The sequence below is a fragment of the Uranotaenia lowii genome, chromosome 2 (genome assembly GCF_029784155.1).
Source record: "Uranotaenia lowii strain MFRU-FL chromosome 2, ASM2978415v1, whole genome shotgun sequence".
NCBI classification, from domain to species: Eukaryota; Metazoa; Arthropoda; class Insecta; order Diptera; family Culicidae; genus Uranotaenia; species Uranotaenia lowii.
Window position 1 is genome coordinate 64,976,521 of NC_073692.1, and position 24,856 is coordinate 65,001,376.

Consider the following 24,856-nt stretch of genomic DNA (forward strand, 5'->3'; position numbering starts at 1 on the left):
ACTGAGAATTGGACCAGCTAGAGACATACATTATTTTAAAATCGTTGGTGGTATGCCGTCAGGACCCGAACTTTTAGTTGTGTCAACAGCAGACAACTTTACATAAACATCTTGTTCAGAAAAGCGCGGTAAGAGTAAGGTTGCCAGATTTTTTTCAGCACGTACCCGGGCTGGAAGAACCTGGCAAAATCCGGGCACTTGATTTTAAAAGTGACGACCATAAATCCGGGCAATTTTTTTCAAAATCCAGAAATTACTCAACAAATTCAAAAAAAAAATTGAATATTTTTGAATTTTTCATCAAAATTCATCGACAGATTTTGAAATGTATTTCAGATTTCCAAGAAACCTTTTATTATTATTTTTTAAAAAATGTGCTAAAAATATTTCGTTTTGAAGGCGTTTGTTGTTTTTTTTTTGTTTGATTTGCCAAATAAAGTGAATAAATCCGGGCAACCAGACCAAGTCGGATTCTTCCCGAATTTTGTATTAAATATCCGGGCAAACCGGATAAATCCGGAAAATCTTGCAACCTTAGGTAAAGGTAAATTAATGTCCTAGCAAGGTAAAGAGTCTAGGTAGTTGCTGTCTCGACATACATCAGCAGAGCAATACACTTCGGAAAAAGTCTGTAAACATATTAGCCGATTCGTTTGGATTACTTGCAGTGACACCATTGAAACTCACATCTACGGGGATGGTGGCGTTTTGCTTTTTGTTGTTTAAATGCTTCCAAAATGACGAGGGATGATTCTTTAGGTATTGCTGGAGATGCGAGATGTGTTGACGGGAAAGCAAGTTGCTGAGATTTTTAAATTCATGTTCTAGGCGTCTCAGGTGACATCTACAGTTTTCAAAACGATATCGATAAAACGTTTTCGGCCTTTTCGTAGTTGATTACATAATCGTCCAAGATCGGCATTCCACCAGACATGTTCCGTTGATTTGAATCGCTGCTAGCGCTTCAGGGGTACATTTTGTTTGAAAATAGAATTAATCTTCAACAGCCGGACTCCACATCGCTTACTACATAAAGAAATTACCAGTTTGTTGAGTGGTTTGTTACATCTCTTGAAAACAAAATGAAGTCCTCCGACAGGCTCTTCTAAAGGGCAAAGTTCTTGATCAACTTCGATGCATAAAATATACGATTTATGATGGCTATCAACAGGAATTATTGGAATGGGTGATTCAAAGATTGACACGTAGACGGGATCGATTTCAAATGCAAGGTCTAAGAAACGCTGATTATGGTTCGATATGCTGCAGATCTGGTATAAACCAGCAGAAAATAGTGTTTCAGTCAATAGAATTCCAGCTTCAGATGAAGCGTTCGTTGGCAAATAACTATTAAGATCTTGATCGTATTCAGGTTACTGTCTATCGTATGACTGAGACGAATACTGAGTCCAGCGCGGTGACAATTTTTTCCTATTCATTGAACAGCGGCAGAATGGAATTCGACGGAGGCAGCTGTTTGGCCGAGATGTGCTAATAATTCGGTGTGAGATTTCGGCAGGAACCAACCTTGTTCCAAAACTATATACCTCATTAGACTTTGAAGTCTTGGGAGGGATGTAGGGACGCACCTTGCACCGGCAAGAGCGAAATAGAAGGAGAGGAAATCGTGGACTTGTACATCCTTCTTCTTCAAAGTTTCCCAAGTGTCTTTATTAATTAGGTAAATCCTCGGAACCTGAGTCAATGAGAAATTTCAGAGTACATCTTTTGATCCTGTTATTTGTTTTGAAATGTACCATTGTTTTCGTTGTTAGTTGGCAGAACATCTTCTAAATTTTCGACAAGATTAACCTTCTTGTGATCCAAACCTTTCGATCCACGATTTCTTCGATCACGGCTTCCTCGAATTGGGATCTGCTTTCACAGACTGCTTCGAAATGGCCAACCTTGTTGCACTGGTGACCTCGAGCTTTACTCAGCAAAACTAATGTGACCTTCAGTGCCACAACTGAAACAGACCATCTTCCTGCGATTACCATAGGGTTTCGTTTTAGGGAACATCCATAAATGACGTAGCATTTGAAGGGGAGGGGGGGGAGTTTGACTTTGTGTGACGATGTGTGACGAGAGGGGGGTAGGGGTTCAAGTAAAGCTACGTAGCTTTAATTAAATATCGAAAAAAAAAATCCAAATTGAGCAAAATTATGCCTAATTCAATCTAGTCTGAACATGTAGCTTTTGGCTCCTACTGCCCGACTGTTTTCAAGCGTATCAAGGAGCGTATATGCAAGAAATGTAATTTATATTTGGCTTCAAATGTTCTCCAAAAGGAGCATAGCAAAATTCACAAGGCCCCAGCCTCGGATAGAAAGATTCGTCCAAAACGAATTGTAGGCAAAAGAGGACACGAAGTGCTGGTCATCACTCCGGAGGACGATAGAGAGTGAGTGGAGGCAGCTGACATCGCAGATGCAATTATTTTAGCCGAACAAACGATGGAGGAAAGCTGCCCAACGATTTCATTGGAATCCCAAATGGAGATTATTTGGACCGACGCAACTACTGATTGAATACTTACTAGCTATCCTGTTTGTTGAAAGGTAGCTTGATTTTTTTTGACTCTTTGATATGCTTTTTTAAACTTCCATTTATAACTTCTTTCCCCTTTTTTTCTATTTTTTGTATTATTCTTTGCAAAATGCTGATAATGAAAGTAAAAATTAAAAACCGATTTTTAAAAATGGGGGGGGGAGGGTTTATTAAAGCTACGTTATTATCTAGGGGGGGGGGGGGGTCTATGACTTTGTGACGAAATGCTACGAGGGGGAGGGGGGGTATAAAAACTAGTAAAAAAAGCTACGTCATTTATGGATGTTCCCTTATGTTTGTTCTGGGTTCTGTCACGGTTCACAGCTCGCGAATTGTTGCACTTTGAAAACCAGTTCAGCTGTTTGCGGATGTTGGTTCAAAGCATCAATATCCTTAATTTTCTGGTTTACTCCTTCAGTCATCGCACCAAGTTCCTCAACTTCTGAAAGAGATTTGTCCTTCAGAAATATACGACGACTTAGCTCCTCGGAATTACATCCTCCAACTATGGTATCGATAATAAAGATTTCTTTGAGTACTTCCTGTACTTCTGTAACGTACTTATCTAGCTCACATCTCACATCTAGCTCCATCATCACATGAACACGAATTGTTACACAGAACGACTTGCTAGATTCATAATATTTATGAATATGCTCGCATATGCTTCATTTCAAATACAACAACTAAAAACAAATTGATAACATTCCTCAGAATGTGGCACACCACTTAGAACGCAATAGCTTAGCTTGTATGAGTACGCATATCCACCTTAAATCATTAAGCCCGAAATGTTTTAACTAATCTTCCAAAATACCACAATTTTCTTCATGATTATAATAAAAATATAATATTACTAGCAGACCTGGTAAACTTCGTCTTACCATGTTAAACTTGGTGTCTATTTCCATTTTTTTTTTCGCTGTTAAACTTCAAAAAAGCATCAAATCATGAGTTGTTAATCGTCTCGCTTTCTTGAACATGTCCTATTTTTTTCCCATATCCAAGTTTTTCGTTTGCTCGAATTATCCCGCTTAATTATATCGGAATCAAATCTAGGAATTTTAACTCAATTCTACGGGAGTTTTCATAAATTATCAAAAAATTTGCTCCAATCAATCTTACATGCATCTTACATGAATACTTTTCATTTACATTTCTTTCATTCGGATGCTTTTAATATTGCCGAATGGTATCAGGTATCAGCTTCCCGTTGCAAATTTGATATTTTCAGCACTCAACGTAACCATCAAACTTGGCAAGCCTTATGCTAAAAGAAATCCACTCTTTGTAACTTGTTCCAAAAATAACATATGTTGATTATATCTATGTTTCATTTATTATATACCATTTAGTTGATTTACTCCGCTTGGCTCAAGATCACTTTAAGGTTGGAACCGAAATCGAAAAAATTTCATTTATTGGAGTATATTGCATATGAAACTTTATGGAAGAAGAATTTTGAATATCGGGACAATTTTTGGGGTATTTGCTCATTATTCTGCCTAGCGCAGCACTTCTAGTTTCGGACAGCTTTGGATGGTACATTTTTTTAGAGCTTAAGAAATAAAAAACATTAGAGAAGATATTTTACAAACCATTTTCAAGCAGCTTGCTGTTCACTATCCTCACCCTTGGAAGCATTGGTTATTAATATCCATATTTTCATCAAAACCACGTCCAAAAAAAAAGTTCGCCCTTTTTTTATTTGTCGGAGCAAAAATTGCAAATTTTATTCCGTGAAATATTAACTCAATAAATCAAGTTTTCTTGATTTATTGGTTTAATGTTCAAAGGAATTTATTTTGGTTTTGAAGGGAGAAAAAATATGTTTAATTTTTTTGTTATTAACAGTGTTGAAGGTGATTAACGATTTCATTTAAGATTATGTGATATTTTCAAGATTCAACAACATTTAATTGGAATGCTGGTTTAAAAAAATTAAAAAACATAAAAAGAACTAATCTGTTAAGGCTACGATGATTTCATGTGTTCATTCTATTTTCTAGAAATGGTCATGTAAATTTACCTCGAAACCTTTAACATTTAAGTGTCTTTCTTTATTATACATTGTTATTTTTATTAAAGAAACATCGGGGCAAGTGCAAATGGATATCATCACAGTTAAACTATCATATTCTTTCAAAAAGAAAAAGAAAGACTTTAAAATAAATTTAAAACTTTTTTTTAATTTACAAAAGGTTTCATTAAGGCATTTTACTTATAAAGTTTTTATGTGCCGGGAGTTTTTAATTTAAAACTTGTTCCTGTTTGTCTTTTTTATCACCTTTCATTGATATATCTGCAGTTTTTCTCCAGAATAAAATAATTCTTGGTACTTCAATTTTTCTGAATACTGTTTAACCAAAAGACCTTCATTTACGAAGACGTTTATTAATTTTTGAATATCCGCTTCAGATTTAACACTCGGGATACCCTTTCTGACTATTTAAGAGAATATTTGGTAGGTATATGTTTCATGGCTAAATAGCGCGCTGCCACTTGTTTCACCGTGTGAAATGACAGGAGTTAATATTATTTTCAACACTTTCAGGTCATCATAAAAACTTATCAAAAAAAAATCTGCTTCTGCTATCAAAAAAAATATGCTTCTGGAATATCAATCAAAAAAAAAAGGACAGGCTCTTGTTCAGTTCATGTGTCTGTTCATTTTCAACGGATTTTGTAGTTGTTCTGTTAACTTAAAGGCGCTTGATACAACTTCAGTAAAGCACATTTGTACATGTTCGAAAAATGTTTCTAGGCGTATTGGATTATAAACCAAATCTTTCGACTTTTCTTTTTTCAAATGTCCTTAAAAAGTCATTCCATTATTTCATATGCATCAGTACTAAATTAATATTTTTCAGACGAAAATTCCTTCTTTAAATAACACAAATTAAAGTTTAATTTTTTTAAATCGTTTAAACGGTTTTGATTTGATCGGCAAAATATCAATTTGGGTCACATCTAGGCTTCATTCATTACTATGTGCTGTACAAATGATCTAGGAATCAAGAAGAAAAAAACACATCTAGGCTTCATATGGCCACCACTTGCATTGAAATCATGCTTGGTTGAAAATAGCGCGCCCAAATATTCCCACTAATCACAATCAGTATGCTATGCCATGGTTACTACCCTCTCTCGATGTTTGCTCGCGACGCCTCGACCATGGAGACGAAAAACAAACCGCCCGGCCGGCGCCCAAAGGAAAAAAAATCTCGAAAAAATGGAAGCCATGACTTAAATTTGATTGAAAAAACTACAAATTTAATTAAAACGGAGAATTGATGCGACTTTTGGTTATTTTTATTCGATATAAACCGATTCGCATGTCTACAGAATATTCTAAAAATAATTTCATTCGAATCATTTGGGTCATTTCGGAGGAGTAGTACTACAAACACCGTTACAAGAGAATTTTATATAATAGATATTGTATCAAATCATTCAATGCATCTCGCATTTCATGATCGCTGGCGTGGCTAAGTAGAACGAGCTCCACGTGGCAAATGTTTGCTTCTCCATGATTGATCGATGCCATCAATTTTGTGCAAGGACCAAAAGAATGCAGCTCGAGATAAGCAACTCATTCTCAAAGCACACAACTCATGCTATCCCTAAAAAAAACGATCAATAACGGCGCCGGCCATGTCCTAGTAGTCAAAGAGGGATGCAGGAAGGGTTGTTAATAGGATACTTTATAGGATCAACCATTAATCTGTTATTCCTGTTTTCTTCAAAAGCTTGTTTTGAAAAACTCTGAAGCAATCATAAGTCCAGAGCTGCAAATAATGAGTGCCAGACAGCCAATATCAGCCGTCTTTGAAACTGCTTAGCATGTCCATATCATGCGATAATGATTGTTGGTCAGCGACATAAACTTACAATGTCATGACCAAGTTGAATGAACGACATCATACTTGCTATGACTTTTTTCTTCTTACAGCCAACATCTACATTTTTTAAACTGTTGCGCAACTTATAACGTAAAATCCATCCCAACAAAGCCAAAAAATGAAAAAGAAAGACGACCGATTGTGTGATGCGAGTGGAGTACAAAAATGTCATTCAATATTGACATTGCTGCCTGACTGATATTGTAGCTTGGTTATTCAACTGGAAGACGACTTTGATATTCTTTCGATAACATTGACTATTAGACGTTGGTCAGGAGAAAAGATTTTGACTAAAATTTACCAGGCTTGGATGAGTCACCAGCTATAGAAACCGTCAATAAGTCTGCGAATCTATATTCAAGTATCTCAGGAAGGGTTGTTTTAGTAAGGGAGAGGTTTGAATCAGGAGCCATTTTTGGAAAATGGTGCGATTTTGGTTGACCTACACCTTCTATGCTCCTAAACGTTTCCAAAGAAAAATCCTAATAATATTTACGAAGTGTTTTAATTAGAAAATAAAAAAAGATTTATGAACTCTCAAATAATTAGAAAAGCAACCATTCGAACTTCCTAAAAGCTAGCTGTTTCCCTCACTATAATCTCTATCTCATCAATTATCCTCGAAACCACTCTTGAAATGAAATAACAACTAAAAACTTGGAATGAAGAATCAAAAAGTTATAGACGATGCAATTTGAAAACAAGTGGAATTTTAGGAAAGTTTTGCAGAAAATTCTTTTGAAAAACTTTACGGCTCGTTCAAAATCTTTGCCTCATACTTTTGTAGTTAAATACTTTTTGGTAATAAATAAATTAATTTTAATTTTTCTAAAATAAATTTCAATCGTATTACCCTTTAAAGAGATCTTTAAAAGAAAAAAATAAAACATAAGGAAAAGTTACAAAGCGTTCAATTTCTGTAGCAGTCTAGGTCCGTTTATCATATTTGTTATCCATTCACAGCCAGTGAAATTGTTGAAGTATGCGATACGGTACTTTTACACCAAAACACTTCTACACGACAGCACGAAATGAATGCAAATGCACGGGGGACGTTTTTCAGTTACGGAGACGTAAATCTATGTGCTTTTCTGCAATATTTCAGAAACAAAATCATTGAAAAGTTCGCATTGATTGATAATGATCACATGTTGCGCGGGTGGTTTAATTTTGACAATTTCAAATAAATACTATACTCCTTCAAAATTAAACGGTAAACCGGCTACACGGGAACTTGCCGCTGTTATTGCAATGCAAATTAAGATGCCGCACTTTATTCAGATTTAGGTCGTTTTATGTCTTCTTCAATTATTATTTTGTGTAGTTTTCCCCTCAATTTACTTTGCAAAAAAAAAAATGAAATCTTTCTGAATCAATCGGAAACCACACTTAAATTATCGAAACAGGAGAACCACAACGCACGACACCTTATCGGAATTCAACTCGGGGAGAAAACATTTTCTTCATTACTGCAATCAGATGAAAAACTTTTCTGATAAATCGATCCTCACTACAATAAGAAATAATTATTAAAAATTTTAATTTTCCCCGAAAACTCATGCGCAAAAAAAATTCAAGAGCGAGAAAATCACGACCGCACTCGACCAAGGCTTGCTATGATCCTCCCGCTCCCTAAGAACGCAATAAACACAAAACAAAACAGTAACACTTTTTATTTAAACACGTCATCCAATATATTTATATGCTCATGCTACTTTTGAAATGACAATCAATAAATTCGGCAGAACTCTTCGTTTGGACGCCATTTTGTTCCAAACCAAATCACTTTTTTTCATATTTAAAATTGTTTTTTAAGGCCATCACAAAAAAAAACATCGATCCATTGTTTCTTCGTCGCCAATGTAGAAAATCAAAGGAAACGTTTCTTTTATAACTCCACTGCAAATTTATTCCACAAAATCTCGAACTTTTCCCGCAACCTTACACACGTCTAATCCGTTCCAGCGTCTCAATCCAAGTCCCCGTTTTCCTCTCCTTCCCTTTTGCTCTTGCCGTTACTCTTGTTGACAGTTGCTCGTCGATCGTTCACGTTACGTTTCGTTTTAGGTCTGTTCAATGGTTATGGTATAACGCAAGGTGCGTCCCTACAGGAATCGTTGATTCCGATAAGGTTTTATTATTAGCTGTTAAACTTGAACGGGAGTCAAGTATACTGTTATGGGGTTGACCGTCATTGCTGGTGTTGTTGCGTCTAACATTAATACTGGAAGGATGAATGCTTCATCCGGATTGCTACCTTTAAACTACCATTAAGAATCAAACTTTGAAAAACAAAAACCAAATCGTCATTTTTTGAAAAACATCCCCGACTAATGAAGATTGTAAACCATTTTAAAGGATAATTTTTAATTGTTTCAGCATGGTTAAAGTTATTTTTGTAATCTCCAAAAGAGAAAACACGAACTAGAAATGTTAAAAAGATATTTTTAATAATAGCTTTTTAGCTTTCTAATGATACAAAACCTATACATATACCATTTGTTTCAAAATGTAAACCTCCACAAGCGCCACTTAAATTGAGTTTTATCGATCTCGGGTTACCTTGAACGAAACCGTCCCGCCCACATAGATAGTTTATCCTTAGACCGAACCTCTTTTTCTCTCACCTCCATCCGTTGTTTGTTTTTCCCCACCGACTTTTCGAGATCCTTGAAAATGTATCAACACACACAAACGCTCCCATTTGCTCTTCCTCATGTCGGGAGAAAAAAACCCCAAAAGGGAGCAACAATTTCCATCGGTAGATATTAATAATTAAATTCAATAAAACTCCATGATAATAAAATCATCCCTCTCTAGGATGCTGTCTGGTAAACCACCAACCAGGTAAACTTCACCATATACACATCCAAACATATGAGAAGAGGCCCTCGTACCTACTTACAAGTATATGTAGCAAGGTGAAGATGTGCCCAAGAGTTGCCTTCATGGCCCTGGCCATAAGAAAATGGGCTCCGTGTAAAGTGTATACAGGCAATAAAAGTTGATCCCACTGAGTGATACACCTCTTTTCCTGGCATTCCCATCCGTTTTGGATACACGTGTTGAGTTTGTATCCTCCGCTGTCGATCTCTTATCCCTGTGAATGAAGTCCGTTCCGGAGTTAGCACTTGGAATGATGAGCTCGATGGTTCGGACTGGGAAAATTGGCACTGTTAGCACGTGTGTGCCTATTTCAGTGTGTGTGCGACTTCCCATATCAAGATACTGGGAAAATGCAGATGAAGTAAGTAAAACATCACGTTAGATAAACGTAGTTCCAGTTCAACCTGTGGATAGAACTTTTTAAATATTTTTTCTTCAAGTTTGAGAAACAAAATTTCTAGTTTTTATTAAAGCATAAACTTAAACAACTGCAAAGTTGCAAAAAAACCCATAAATAAATATAACAACTGATCCAACATTCAAATTCAAATACAAATTTAACTTTCAAATTTTGCCTCAAAGATGATACTTGACGATTACATTCTCAGTTTTTCGATTTCCATGTCATTGGTGATACTCCTTAACTTTCGCATCAGCCTCAATCTTAAGACTGTTTTGAAAAATGTTGAACCAAGTTATACGGAATGGGGGGATGACGTAAGGAAAACCTTCCCTCGAGCATGCACGCGTGTGTACGTTTACGAGTGAGAAAAAGTTATGAAATTGTGTTTGCCATTCATCACGATTGACGCCTTGATGCTTCTTTGCCCAGAGCCGGTCCTACACATCTTAGTCCACCAAACATTTCATGTCTCATCTGGGAATAAACCTTCCTCGAGTAAGCTACTTACTTACATGATGGTAGACTGCTAAGGGTTGCGACCAAGTTGAATATTGAAATAACCACCAGTTGGATTAGCTTTCGTTTGAAGATGGAATGCTAGACGGTCACATCGATGTAAGTCTTGAGCAGGACAAAAAGATCTTTTTCAAGCGCTATTTGAAAATTGCAAATGATGTTCTACTAGATTGAAAAAAACCGTATTTTTTTAATGAATTTATTTGTGTTTAGAGAAACCCTTCTGTTTTTGGTTATCTTAAAATATCCATTGCAGCATGGAAATCTTCGACATGAATAGAAACCCTGGTATCATAGCGTTTGAGACAAATACAGTGCTAATAAGAGAAGGTTCCCATAGGCTTTATCATAAATTTAACCTCTACCCTTTCATAGCTATACTAAAACAATATGAATCAATTATACAAAAACTAGGAGAGAATCCAAATATCAAAGAAATCACTTATATTTTAAAACAAAAACACAGCCAAGCACTTCTTTTGCTCCACAACTTAACATCAAAACCTAGAAAAACAAAAAGGTCGTTGAACTTTTTAGGATCTGCAATAAAAACTATTACTGGGAACCTAGACAATGAAGACCTACTAAAGATTGAATTGCAAATAGAAACTTTAGAAAACTCCAACAACGCACTTATTACCGAAAATAACGAACAAATTAAAATCAACAAACTTTTCGAAGATAGAATAAATAATTTAACGAAACAAGCTTATTTACAATCAAAAGAAATTAACGATTTTGTGAAACAAGCTATGTTAGGTTTAGATAGATCAGTGGACTGGAAACACATACTGCACTTACACAACATCATATTCCACATCGACGAGGTCCAACATCAGCTGAACATCATCTTCGAATCCTTACAACTTTCGAAACTTGGCGTGATTTCCAAAGCTTTCCTACAACCATCGGAGTTAGAGTTTGCTACGCACCTTCTCGAGATACAAGGGATAACGATCACGAGCTACGACCAAACTTACGAGTTTTTGGAACCGATAGCTTTCCATAATGGTTCCAACATAATATTGGTTATCAAGATACCCAAGTTTAGAAAAGGCATATACAAACAACTACAAATAGAACCGATTCCAATAGGCGAGAAAGTCATCGACCTGAACGCAACAAAAGCTATAATTAACAACGACGAGTCATACCTAATCACTAACCAGTGTATGAACATTGAAGGAAACAACATTTGTCACGTCGAAAAGCTTTTCAACGTTTCTGACGATAATTGCCTACATCCAATACTACGAGGATTTCCCAGCAACTGTACCTTTGTTAAAATCCATACAGCATCAGAGATAAAAATAATCGACAACCTCGGTTTACTTATCAAGAATTCTGTAAAACCAACTTTACTACAGAATAATTGTGGATTTGGTCCGAGAAACATTACGGGAACCATCCTTATAAAATTCCAAAATTGTTCCATAAGTTTAAATGGCAAACAATTTGACGACAAAACCTTCAGTGGAGAAACGAGTCCAAAAACTCTCCCAATCCATTCGACGTACGTGGAAGAAGCAACTGTTAAAGCAGAATCCATACTAAACTTGGAAGAAGTACACATCAATAACCGCAACAACTTAAAATACCTACAGAATTTACACCAAAGAACTAAAACATTCAGTATCGGAACCACAATCTTGATAACATCCATCGTCATTGCCATTTTCATTTCCCAAAAGAAGGAAATTCGTAATCTGAAATTGAAACTCACAGTTCAAATCCCAGCAAGCAGCACAGAAACAGCGTCGCAATCAGAACTGAACCGAGACGGTTCAATCTAACAAGGGGGAAGTTATGGATAGACCCCAACACTCTTCAGAAGAAACCCGGTGCACTCATATTGCACCATCAGCAATCCTTGTGCACCAGCAGGTCATCAGGTGATATCGCGTTCCCCAGTCATCAGGTGATATCGCGTCCCCCGGTCAACAGGTGGCGCGAACCCAGACGCAACGTCAGCAACATGCGCGACCGTTCGCCCGTGTTCCCACAGGTAGCAAACGTGTCGCGACAGGCTACAACCAACGGAAGCCGCCGGACATCGGACACCAACCAGCAACGCCGACAATCGACGCAGCAGGTGTGTGACCGGTCTAGAAGTCCTCGAGTTAGTTAGAGTCAGTCAGTTAGTTTTCGTGCGTAGTTAAGATCAGTCGATTTAAGAGATCAGTGAATAAAGTGTTTTTTAAAAAGTGATTAATGTGAACATTAACATATCTATATCTCGTGTAAATTTGGCAAATTTTAAATAATGAGGATGTTGCCTAAATGGGCAATTTGATTTTTGTGCATAGGATTATTTCATTACATCTACTGATTCACAATCATGAAGATACATTGAGTTCAAGCTTAAAAATCAGATTCAATGAAAAAAAAAATGATTTGAGAGTATTACATTCTAAATCCAAATCCCTTAAACGTTTCTTAAAAAATTATCAATAATTGAAATAATTTTAAGATTTCTATCATACATTATTCATTAAGCGTAAAAAGATGTTTATAGTTGATTGAGATTAAATTTTTGATACAATCCTATAATCTGAACATTAACGGCGATTGACCGAACACTTTTTTCCTGTACAGTAAGGTTTTTTTTACACTGATATACGTACCGCGTAAAAAAACCGTGCAAAAAAACCGTGTTAATTCCCAAAACCGTGTAAAAAACCGTGCGGAAAACCGTGTAAAAAACCTTAAAAGACCTGAGACTTGAGACTTTAGTCCTGAGACATGAGACCTGAGATCTGAGACCTGCGAACTGGTGTCTAAGACTTGAGACATAACAATTGAGACATGATACCTGAGACCTGAGACTTTCGACATGACACCTGAGATCTGAGGCCTGAGACCTGAGACCTGAAACCTGAGACCTGAGATCTGAGACCTGAGATCCGAGACATGAGACATAGGACATAAGACCTGAGACCTGAGATCTGAGACATGAGACATGGGACAGAAGACCTCAACAACCGTGTTAATTCCCGAAAACCGTGTAAAACAGCCGTTTAAAAAAAATCGCGTAAAAAATACCTTGGTGTATTGCTATGTTTGTAAAAAAGGCGGAAATTATACATGTATTTCCGTGAAATGCAGGTCCCTATCCTTTCAGAAGCTGCCCTTTCATTTCTTAAACACTTCTTACAAGCTCAATTTTTTTTTTTTTTTTAAATACTTTCGAAGTCAAAGACGGATGACTTGAAAAGCTGATCTGCTCGTTCATAGGTTTAAAAACTGACAATGTTTTACATCCCTAGGAAAACGCTTGTAAAGCAAACGTAATGTGCTGGGCATCTGGCTGGCCCGTGTTCGTTTGTTTTGATTCGCGCCGGCGGAGTCATTTTGAAATGATTTAATTGTTTAGTCCTGAATTGGGACTACGACAAGCTGTATAGTGTTTAAAATCGTCATTTGGATTTTAAAAACATTTGAATTAATGTTCATAAGTATTTTCACGTCACGTCAATGCTAGTGTTATTATTTGTGCTTGGTTAGCCGCTCTTAAAAAGTAAACTTTTTTGGCTATGCGAATTCAATTCAAAGATGTGGGTGAATTGAAGCATTTTTTTAAAAGAGATAATTGTCTCTGAGTTCTTTTTTTAATCTGCGCAATCTTGATTGGACGTCCTTGTGTATTGTCTGAATGAATAATTTTGGAAGATCAAAATGAAATACTGCTAGCTTTTCCTCAAAATGTGTAAAAAAGGACTAAGATTTCTGTTTTTCTACATATGAAAAACAAAGGATTATCTGCCCATAAAGCAAATTTCTAGAAACACAATTCAAAAGTATTAGTTGAGCAAATTTCAAAATATATTTCGAAAAGGTAAACTTTTTTGTTAATCAAAGAGGTAAAGTTTAAAATATTGAAATTTGAATTTGCTGAAAATTTTTTTTTTTTGATGCATTTTCCTTTGAACTCTTTTTCAAAATTGACATAGATAACAGATAAAGACTGTTGAATTTCCATAAAAACTAAATAATTCACTTTAATTAGAAGAAGACTATCAAATTGATATTCAACATGGTTTTAATTCAAGAGAAAAAATTGCTATAGAGATGAATATTTTGAACTGAAATCGATCCTTTGTGTTTAGTTATCTTTGATAATTATTATATGTATGTATAATTACATCTTATGATCAAAATTTATTTATACAAAACGTTTCCACCACTAAAACCTTGTAAATTATTGATTAAAGACAATAAAAATCCTTTTTTTCACTTTAATTTTTAGTTTCGTCAAATTCACGGTTTCGCCATATTCACGGTGAAATTTTTTTGACCGTGATAAAATCGAAAAACTACTGTAACATGAATATTTTTTTTTCTACGGTAGCCCTGTTTACTACCTAAAATTCACATAGATTTCACATGATTTTCAGGGGGGCAAAACTCTATGAGCATTTTCACATAGTATTAATTTGAATAGTTTTTTGAATGTACAGTTACTTTCAAAAAAGAATGAAATCGCGTGAAGCGACGCACTCGCTTCCAACTTTGACCAGCTGCCATTTCTGTCTGGGTTAATATTTTTTCTTGAAATTTTCACAAAGGCTAGTTCAACTATCCAACTAACACTTCACAAAATTTGCTTTACTATGACTGAAAAATACTGCTATGCCCGTGAAAAAGGGAAGTTTGAGATTTCTTCACAAAATTTGCTGTATTTTGGAAAATACTAGAAATTGAGCCAAAAGATGTAAAAATCTTTGATCTAGTACTTAGCAGAGTTTCATAAAAATCGATTCACGCGATCGAAAATGGGACATCAATCCAGACAAAAATGACATTTGGGCAAAGTTGGAAGTGAGTGCACTGCTTCACGCGATTTCATTCTTTTTTGAACACAACTGTAGATATTTTTGTCTCTTTTGTGAAAAATCAGAAGTGCAAATGAGAACACACCGAAGCTGCATACTTACCCAAACTCTAAGAAAGTATTTAAACACAATCTATGTTTTACTGAAAACTTTCTGAATCATTTTTCTATGGAAGTCTATTTTTTTTGGTTCTCACATCTCAGTTCGACTTCAATCAGTTATCGCTCTAGCATATCAACATTCATCGGAATTGGTTAGCAGCAGTCAAGACTCGGTTGTATTTGTATATATTTTGTTAAGTTTAAATAAATTATTACAGCTAACTAAATCTATCGGAGTAGCGTTAATTTATCTAAGTATTTTATTCGAATGAGCAAGAGTGTGTCGTCGTCCACTGCCAGTATCACTCTCGGGGGACTGACTCAGAACAGGTACACAGTTTATGAGACGAACGTTGAAAATAAATTCATTGTGTATTGCAAAGGCACCACTCAAAGAGGGGGCGCGTCGAGTCGTTTATACATGAAAACATCTTAATCCAAGAACAGTTGACAGAGGTATCGATTGATTCAAACTTTTTGGGGCTTTTGGGGGGGATTGTTTTTTTTCTCTGGGACTCAGATAATTTCGTAGGTAATTTGGAATCCAGTTTCGGTTGCTCCATTGGCACCATAAATGCTGTCACTGTTGAATTGTAACACATAAGGTCCTGGAGGGGTTGCTGCAAGTGGTTAATCGATTGATTAGCATTTGGGGGTTGAGCTGACAGAAATTTTGTCGACAGCACCTACCTTCAACAGTTTTCTGGTGGATACTTTTGCTGCAGAATCGCGTTGCCCGAACCAGCTGCTGTGGGTCGTTTCCAGCCACCGCATTTGGGATGTACAGATAATCTTCCGATCGGCCGGGGGTGGCAATATTCGCGAAACAGGCCCCATCGTAGCCATCAGCGGAACCAAAGCCCAAATCGAACACCGAGGCATGCAATCGAAGCCCTTCACTTTCCCGACCCCGCCGGAAGCAGATGGCGTAATTCAGATTGGCCGGATACGGACCGCCGTTATCGAAGTTGAACGATTTGATGATTCCATTGCTGGCGGTGTGATACTGAAGACAACCGGTCGGTGCCAACACACCCAGATCATTGTGGAAGGTCTTGACCAGGGGAGGCAACTCGGCACGGAACGCTGCCTTCGAGGCAAATGACGCCCCCACCGGACATTCCAGCTGCTGCACGCGGATGTTCCAGTACGGTGTACTCTGACGTGCGGCCGAAGGTGCCAACTTGAACTCGATGGTGAACGTAAGGTCCGTTACCGAGGGCGTAAATGGAACGTACACTGTTAAAAAAAAATCGAAATCAATTTTTAAATAACAGTTTTTCTCCGAAAATTTCAACTAATGAAATTAAATTTATATTATTCTATCCAATCATCAAACATTAAAAAAAATACTCACGATGCTGTCCACTATTTTCGCCGCAGAGTGTAAAATCCAGATTCTCCACCGATAGGACATCGCTACTACAGTGAGGATACGGCACGCTTGGCGTTATCGATGGGCCGATGAGATTGAACGAGTTGAAGTCCAACCGGAGCTATTTTTGGGGAAATGAAAAATGAAACCCAGCTTAGAGATGCACATTTGAGGCTATGTATGGTTGCCATTTGAGGCTTGTTAGAGGCATTACCTGGCACACGCGTAGGTTGATGGCACGGATCTTGTAAACACAGTTGGTGCTCACTAGGGCCGGAGTGATGAGAGTAGTGGTTTTGAGCAGCGACGTTCCACCACAGGCTAGCGTTGGCCCTAGAATTAAAATTTAATTTTAGTTTGATTGCCTCGAGTGCTCGTTAAGGTGGTTGATTTTAAATATATTCGTTCAATTTTTGATCGATATGAGATATTTATGGAAACTATTTGAACCATTAATTAATAATTCATATTTGGAATCGAATGACGCACAATTGTTTTAAAAGTTTTCAGTTTAAAAAACTGGACTTCAAAATATAATGTTATTATAACCGTAAAACGGAGCATCATGCAACAGCAGGGATTAATGCAACATTTCTATACCACAGAACTTATCAAATTTTTATTTTAATACTAGCTGATCCCGTTCGAATTCCGGTTTGCTTTGTATAATTTATATGTAAACGTGAGTGTGCGTTTGCAAAGTGAATCCGATTTATTTTCTTAACAATATTACGTAAAAAATTCAATACTGTTTAAAGACGCCTTTTTTTTGTCCTTTAACTGCAAATTAAAAATTGCCCAGCAAATATGAAATAGTACGGAAATGATAGCTTAAGTCGTTTACAATGGTGTTGCGAATCGCAATTGCAATAGTAAAACAATTGTGTAAAATGTGAAGAACTGATATAAAGGAAGAAGAAACTTCAATGACCACACAAGTTGTGCAGCCAATGATTGAAATTGTGGTAATTTGTGGCACGTTGTAGCAATTTGTGCGGGAAAATTAGAAAGCTTTAGATAAAATGAGAGAAACCAATGCTCGGAGGGAGAGAGAATATTTACAAATTGTTGCAGATTATTGCAATTTGTAAAGCAGATGAGGAATTTTGATCAACACCATTTGCAGACACGAATGCCAGAAGGATGGTAAAGTGTCGTAAAAAAAAAGATCGTTACCATTTCAAATGCAAATAAGTCTCTTTATTGCAAACCCTCGATAAAATGTCGTCTGAAGTCAGTTAAAATCGGATATGATAGAAAGTCCGCCATGTCTGTAAATTTTGAAATGATCTTGAAAACAAATTTAGATATCAATTACTTTAATTTGTCGGCATTAGCGGTGAAAAGTGATGTCCTTTTTAGAAGGGACATCTAAAGATTATTAAATTTTTATATAGGTGGAAAGAAGGTTAGATGAAATGAAAGATGTTGAAAATGAGCGGGTAGAATTTTATTTAGAAGCATAATCATCACATATCAAATTTTTGTTTATCTTACTCTAATGATTCACGACTTTAATATTACAAAAACAGTGAAAAGTTCTCATGGCCCAAAATTCCATACCTGAAATTAATTGCCCATCCCTAAAAACCCTATGAGGAAATTTTCATCAAAAACAGAAACAAGCAGAAATTTAAATAAAATTATAGATTAGGATTGCAATCGATGTATGGGAAAAACTTCATGGTCGAATTTTGCAAACCGACCATGTACATTTTGAAGGCCCAAAACACTGACCTGAAAAAAAAATTCAGCTCAATCGGACTTGATTTTGGGGTGCCTCAAAGCGCTCATAGTTTCGATTTTTGACTCTAGAAAATCATTAAATGGAAGATCAAAGGAAATCAAGAAAATCGAAAGTTTGATGCCAAATGACTTAAACACGCATGAAACGTCGAGATCTGGTGTAATCTACTCTAGAACTTAGCCGGTTTTCCAAAAAACGGCTGGTGGAATCAATCATATGTTTGTTTATGGTATTTTTCCGGGTTTTATCATGTTGATTCAGTATTATGGAAAATTGACTATTCATATTTTTAAACTATTAAAATTTTAAAATAATTGATTTTCATTTCGTTTATCTATATATAAACTTCTTTAAGGGAAAAAGGTATTTCCGCCAAATTTTTTTTAACTTATTGTAAAATTCATGCTGAAACCGGTTAAAGAGGACTTGGTAGGCTGTGGCCGTCGATGACGGACGTGTTTTACTTTTAAAGAAAATTTTCGAGACCGTTCAAATCCAAGTTTCAACCTTTTTAAATTTTTGTGAAGTTAATTTCAAGTCAAATCCGAAGGTTTTCCGGTATCAGCCCTACAAGACGGAAATTTTTTCAAAAGGTCTCAAACCCTTATGTCAAAAGATGATTTATCCTGTCTTCCTGGAATGCTGTCGGCCATTCATGCTAATCGGGGATGAAACCTTCGGAATCATTCATTGATGTTTTCCATCCGGAAAACGTTTAAGCTAAGTATTCTTTTTTTTTTGTAATAATTTGATCAAAACATGTAAATTTTACCTAAATAATACAATGCTGTCAATGTGAAAAATTATTCACAAATATTCGTGCCACATTAATAATGTCGTTAAAAACATTTTGAAATTTTTATAGAACAATTTAAATGTTTTCAAACCAATCGTTATTTCACAAATTCAAAATATAAATTTAATCAGTTCTATTGCAAAATTGATCCTTTTTTTTGGTTTAAAAATAAATTTTATTCTTGTATCAAACCTAAACTTGGATTAACTTATTCAAAAGTTTGCTAAGAATTTCTTGATTTCCCATTAATTTTTCTTTATTCAAATGTCCAAAACTTTGAAGCGATCGTTATTCATATATATTATGATTAAATCATAAACAAGACACAAGTTAATTCCTAATGTTTCTTATCAAATGGTGGAAGTCATTACATGAATCTTTCAATCTAAATTCCTAAAAAAAATAACTTAGTTTTTATATGTGATACCATTCTCTTCATTTCTTTTTCTAATTAAAGATGAAACGTTCTATTTGGGCTAGATTGCTCTAATGGTTCACTATTTTTTTTTATTTCCAATATCTTTCTGATTTTTTCTCCAAAAGATTTGAACTTTTACACCTTTCATACGTTTTTAAATTCCTACATAAATATGATTTAGAACATCAGATCGAATATCATTTTGAACTTTGAATTATGTGAGCAACAATTATTATAGATACAGATAAAGATGGAAATCAAGTATATACGATTGACTTCGAATGTGTTTTAGTCATAAACACCATTCTTAATTGTTGTTTCTTATTTCGCTCAAATGTTTTAATAAATAAGAATATATTTCAGGAGAAAAAATTGCTGATAGCCACTGCTGAACACTAGTCAAAAGTGTTTCCTTATAATTTCCTTTCCCCCACATTCCCAACCAAATTTTTTTTTGCAAGGATGCAGAGGTGACCTCGGTCCTTAAGCTCAAAGTTGTTCTTTCATCCCTTTCTAATTTTTTCTAACCTATCTATTGACTACTAGGACGTGGCCGGCGCCGTTATTGATGTTCAAAGAGAGAGCATCAGTTTTGTGCGTTGTGAATGTGTAGCCAATCCCAGGTTCCGTTCATTTGACCTCTGAACAAAATTGATGGCCTCGGTCAATCACGGAGTAGCAACCATTGGCGATGTGGAACTCGTTCTACTGAGCCACGCCTGCGATCTTGGAATCCTAAATGTATTGACTTGTATTTAAACCAAATTTAGAAATCAATCACCAAGTATATTAGAATATTTTTAAATTCTTTATCAAGACATTTTAAGATGCATTTCGGGTTCAATGATTCAAGGTGGATGTGAGTAGTCAATCAAGCTAAGCTAAGCTAATTCATGCTGAAACCGGTTAAACCAATAATGGTTCAGTTCCATGCTCTATAGTCGAAAAAAAGTGCAGTAAGTTTATCAACAAGTTAAATCAACTCAAAAAACTGGCTGCTTCTTGCTGTAAAAAAATTACAAAATTGAGAAAGATTTTCCATCAACTCTTTCATCACATTCTCAGGTTAGGTTAGCTTAAATATTCATGAGGATAATTTGTAATGAATCGGAAATCTAGACTATGAGTATTGCAAAACGGTCTATTTCCATTCTTCTTATTGTTTTAACATCATTTGTCGTTTTTCACTTTCGGTTCAAAGTTTTCAGACGATCAAAATCTTATACTTATATCATGGTTGCAATCATTTTCTTGCTAAATCTGACCCATTTTTCCAATTAAGGTTGTGTAAATATCTGGAAAGGAGACTGAGCAAATATGTATGACTTTTGTGTACACGGATGTGCAATATACGGTAAAGTCGCTATAGTCTAAAGATGCCAAAATATGTCAAATCATGTCAACTTTTCAACAAATTCTTCAAAATTTATTACTGTGACTGAAAATAATTTAACGGTTTATTGATTGAAAAGTACGGTGCTTCATCACGTTTCTACATTATTTGAGGTCATGATCTTAAAAAAATTCTAGGGCAAAATATTGCTTCAGCCTTCAGTTTTCTGGGACACTCAGTGAAATATTTAAGAAATCTACAGAATTTTTTTTTTCGAAGCATGTTTCTTCTGATATTTTTCTCTTAGACTTTAAATGACGAAAAACTGAAGTGTTGTATATTAATTAAGTCTGAACATCATTTTTGAGTTACTACACTACGAGATTTCTACAGCTATAAATTTTGAACAAATCGGTTGATGTTAGTCTGGAGTGTAAAATTGACACTCCAGGAAATGTAACGAGTAAAAATGTCTAGGATGAATGAGGGTTAATGAGGGTAAATATTGAATCTTCTGAAAATAGTAGAATTAAAGTTTAAAACGTCTATTCCTGATGCCAGAAAATCTAGGAGTTTTCAAAATGATGCTGATGACTGTAAATTGTGTATATAAAAGTCACAGAAAAAAGTAAAATAGTAACAACGTTCGATATCTTAGCTTACAATAAAGCTGCTGAAAAAAAATAACCTCAAATTAAAAAAAAAATGTTTGAAAATGTTTAAAATGTAAAAAGTGCTTGAGCTGTATCTTATATTTTTGAATTTTTAGATTAGTTGAGACTTGAATGTACACTAAGTTTAAGAAAAGTCTGGAATAAAAATTTTTAATAATAAGAAAAAAACATCATAAAATCTTGAATTTTGTGTTAGTTTGCGTTTTTTTTCGGTCATCATTGACTGGTTTTGACCAAATGTATAAATTAGACCGATAGACCAAAAATGTATAAATTTTGTTTTATACCCTCTATTTTTGGTGATATGTCAAAAATCGGCAAAAAATGTATTTTGCCAAATTCTACGAACAATCATAATTTTTCAACTCCTATTGATCTACAAAATTTGAAAAAGACGTTCTCAACAACACTTCACCGTATGGAAGATTAAAGATAAACAACATAGCAAAGCGCAATATCCTTTATCTATACTTTGAAGTTGTTATGATGTCAAAATATGAATAAACAGGAAAAAAATGTTTTGAAAGATTTCACTTTCCCTCTATAATATTAAAAAAAATCCTCTCATTTTGTCCATTGAAATTTACGGAGGTTTTGGTTCGGTGAATGCGGAGAAACATTGAAACTCCTGTTCCAGAAAATCGTTAGATTTTGACACGCGTTCGTTTGCCAAAATTGAACCGTGCCGAAATCAATCAGCGCCAAAATAGAGAGGGAACTGTGAATAATTTTGAGTGTCAAACTGTACGAAAACTACTTAAAAAGAAATCTAAAAGGCACCTGAAATTTAAAACTTGAAACTTGAACTCCTTTATTGTATTCAGTGAAAAGTTTGAAATAGGGGTTTTGTGACTTTCCTGAATAAAAGAATTAATTTCTGCACTGAAATGTACTTGCTATTTTTGCCTACACTGGCCTATTAAGCTATGACGAACATAAAGATATAAAACGAAATTTTCAAGTGAATTTCACGTAATATATGTTTTAACTAAAAATTGGGGTGTTAAAAAGCAAATTCAGCTTGACCGCTATGAAGAGCTTTCCGATAAATGAAGTTTTTTTTTAATTGGAAAGCATCAAGAGCTACCTAAATTTTGAGCTAAAAGTAATGAAATTGTTGATTTCTGCATGATTAATTGTATAGTCTGCTTGAAAAATTCAAATATTGTTGAATCATTTCAAAATATTTTTGATAAAGAAAAATTAAGGTTCGTAGTTCTCCTAAAGAAACGAAAATTGACAAATTGGAGAAAATAGCTGATGGAATCATCATTTAAAAAATTGCCATATCACAAAATTGCTATTAAAGAATATCCTGTTGTGTATTTATATCCAACCACTTTTAATTTAAAAACTATATTTTTTTTTAAATTACTTATTTAGTAAACGGCGTTAGCGTTCGTTTTTTTTTAAAAGAACAATTTAAAATTTGAATGAATTTAAAATTGGAAGAAAATTACATGTATAGAAAATGAACGAAAAATAATGAATAATTTTTGTTCAGAATAAGATATATGTTTGAGGCAAATCATTTTCAAATTGAGCCGAAATTAACTTGTTAAATCTCTTGCTAAAATTATGTTTACACACGAGAAAGGATAAGAGGCTGAGTTTCCTCTATGTGTAGATTTCTCAAATTATTGAAAATAACAAATTGGAAAGAACAAATATGACAAAGATTTTTCTCTCTTTTCTGGCAGCCCTTTCCAAATCAAAAGCAATTCCCTATGAAGTCTGTGGAGAGTGCATTAAACAGTGAAACTTGAATGCACGAAATTCAGTTGATATGATGCTTTTAGTTGCCTGAGTATGATCAACAATTAATCAGAAAATTATGCTGGAGCGTAAAAATTAAGTTGATAATGATGTTGGTTGAATTTTTTGCTCGATAAAGTTTCGGAATATGCCAATGATACACGATTCCTTATTTTTTTTATAAAAGGGACTGAAAAACTATTTCGCCGATTTAAATCTTCGATCCGATTTCTTCACAAGATGCATGAGAAAAGTACCTTTTTTTGGTTAAAATTTTGGTACAGTCCTGGATTTCATCAGTACATGAATAATTTTTTAAATCACTTTCCTGCATCAATCCATTTTTTTCATAAAAAATCACAAGCTTTGCTACGTGATCGAAAATATTTGGTTTGATGGCAGTTAACATCAAACTTTGTTTTTTTTCTTCAACTTTTTTCAAGCCTTTTAAGATATCACCAATGCATTGCACATTATCTCGTTGCCGAACACCATTTTCCTCTTGCAGCACAACTTAATTACAGCTTTTATCAATCAAATATCTCACTGTTTCACATTTCAAATTTCCCACTGATATCGAACAGTAAAACCGAAAATCACGTGCTACCTGTAAATTGAGCAGCAACTCCCGCACCACGAAAATCGCTTCCAGTTGCAACCATCAGAAGAACCATCATTGCCAGACCCCTCAGTGACTTCTCCATCGTGCCTCCCAACTCGAACCCAAGATAAATCCAATGGCGACCGTAAAAAATTTAACGTTTTCCAACGCGTCTTGTGTTGCGGTTCGATTTCGATCAATTGAAAGAATAAAATGTTACTGAACCGTCTATGTTTCCAAGTAACTTCTTTTATACCTTTGTCTGGTATTTGGCACAACATTTATCGTAGACATTCTTACTCCCTCACTTTCCGGTGGACTATCGATAGGCGATTTTATCTTCTTCGGGTGGTCTTCTCTATAGTTTCAAGCGCTCAAATGAGCAGACCTCCAGGGGAAAATTTTATCAGCCCAGGTGGTGCCGACAGAAGTGTCATCAAATCTTTCGAAATGTTTGGCCCCCTTCCGATACTGACGGCTGCTCTGCTGGCAGCAGGTGAAAGAAGCTTAGAATGTTTGTTTAATTAGTATTCAAATTTCGCTGCTTCAGTTCTACCGGTATTGATTCTAGCTGAAAGGTTAGCAAACAGAAGGATCGGTCAACGAACTCAAGAATTGATCTGGATTCGTTTGCGCAATTTCTGATCTTAAAGAGGGTTATCGTCAATCCATGAGATTTGTTTGATGGCCGCTTCTGGATGAGCTGGACTCATCCAATAATTCAAATATTTTAAGAAATACGTCGGTCCAGATCAGGTTAGTAGAAGAAATAACCGAAAATCATAATCTAGTCAACGAGTTTAAATTCAAGGCATTTTAACCGAAAACTTTCCATTACCACATAGGATCACTATCTAAGTTAGAAAAAAAACCTAATGAAGAACCTTATGTAGTCCGTGACTTCATTTCCTTTCACTAGATAGAGCAAACGCCCCCACCCTCTGATTGATGACGTGCTGCTGCCAGT

At 35.3% G+C, this 24,856-nt stretch overlaps 1 protein-coding gene across 1 annotated transcript; it reads right to left on the reverse strand.

The window, feature by feature from the left end:
• Positions 1 to 15,372: 15,372 nt before the first annotated feature.
• Positions 15,373 to 24,089, reverse strand: LOC129747620 (uncharacterized). The gene is made up of 5 exons (XM_055741910.1): positions 23,896 to 24,089; positions 16,780 to 16,898; positions 16,548 to 16,686; positions 15,881 to 16,429; positions 15,373 to 15,810 (listed from the first exon to the last, which is right to left on the reverse strand). The coding sequence occupies exons 1-5, from the start codon at positions 23,990 to 23,992 to the stop codon at positions 15,707 to 15,709; spliced, it is 1,008 nt and encodes a 335-aa protein (XP_055597885.1). The 5' UTR covers positions 23,993 to 24,089; the 3' UTR covers positions 15,373 to 15,706.
• Between the last annotated feature and the right edge of the window lie 767 nt (positions 24,090 to 24,856).

Coding starts and splice junctions, on each gene's coding strand:
- LOC129747620 (XM_055741910.1), bottom strand. CDS start 23,992: ATGGAGAAGTCACTGAGGGGTCTGGCAATGATGGTTCTTCTGATGGTT. Junction 16,430..16,547: donor CGAAAATAGTGGACAGCATC/GTGAGTATTTTT, acceptor TTTTTTTAACAG/TGTACGTTCCATTTACGCCC. Junction 15,811..15,880: donor CCACCAGAAAACTGTTGAAG/GTAGGTGCTGTC, acceptor AACCACTTGCAG/CAACCCCTCCAGGACCTTAT.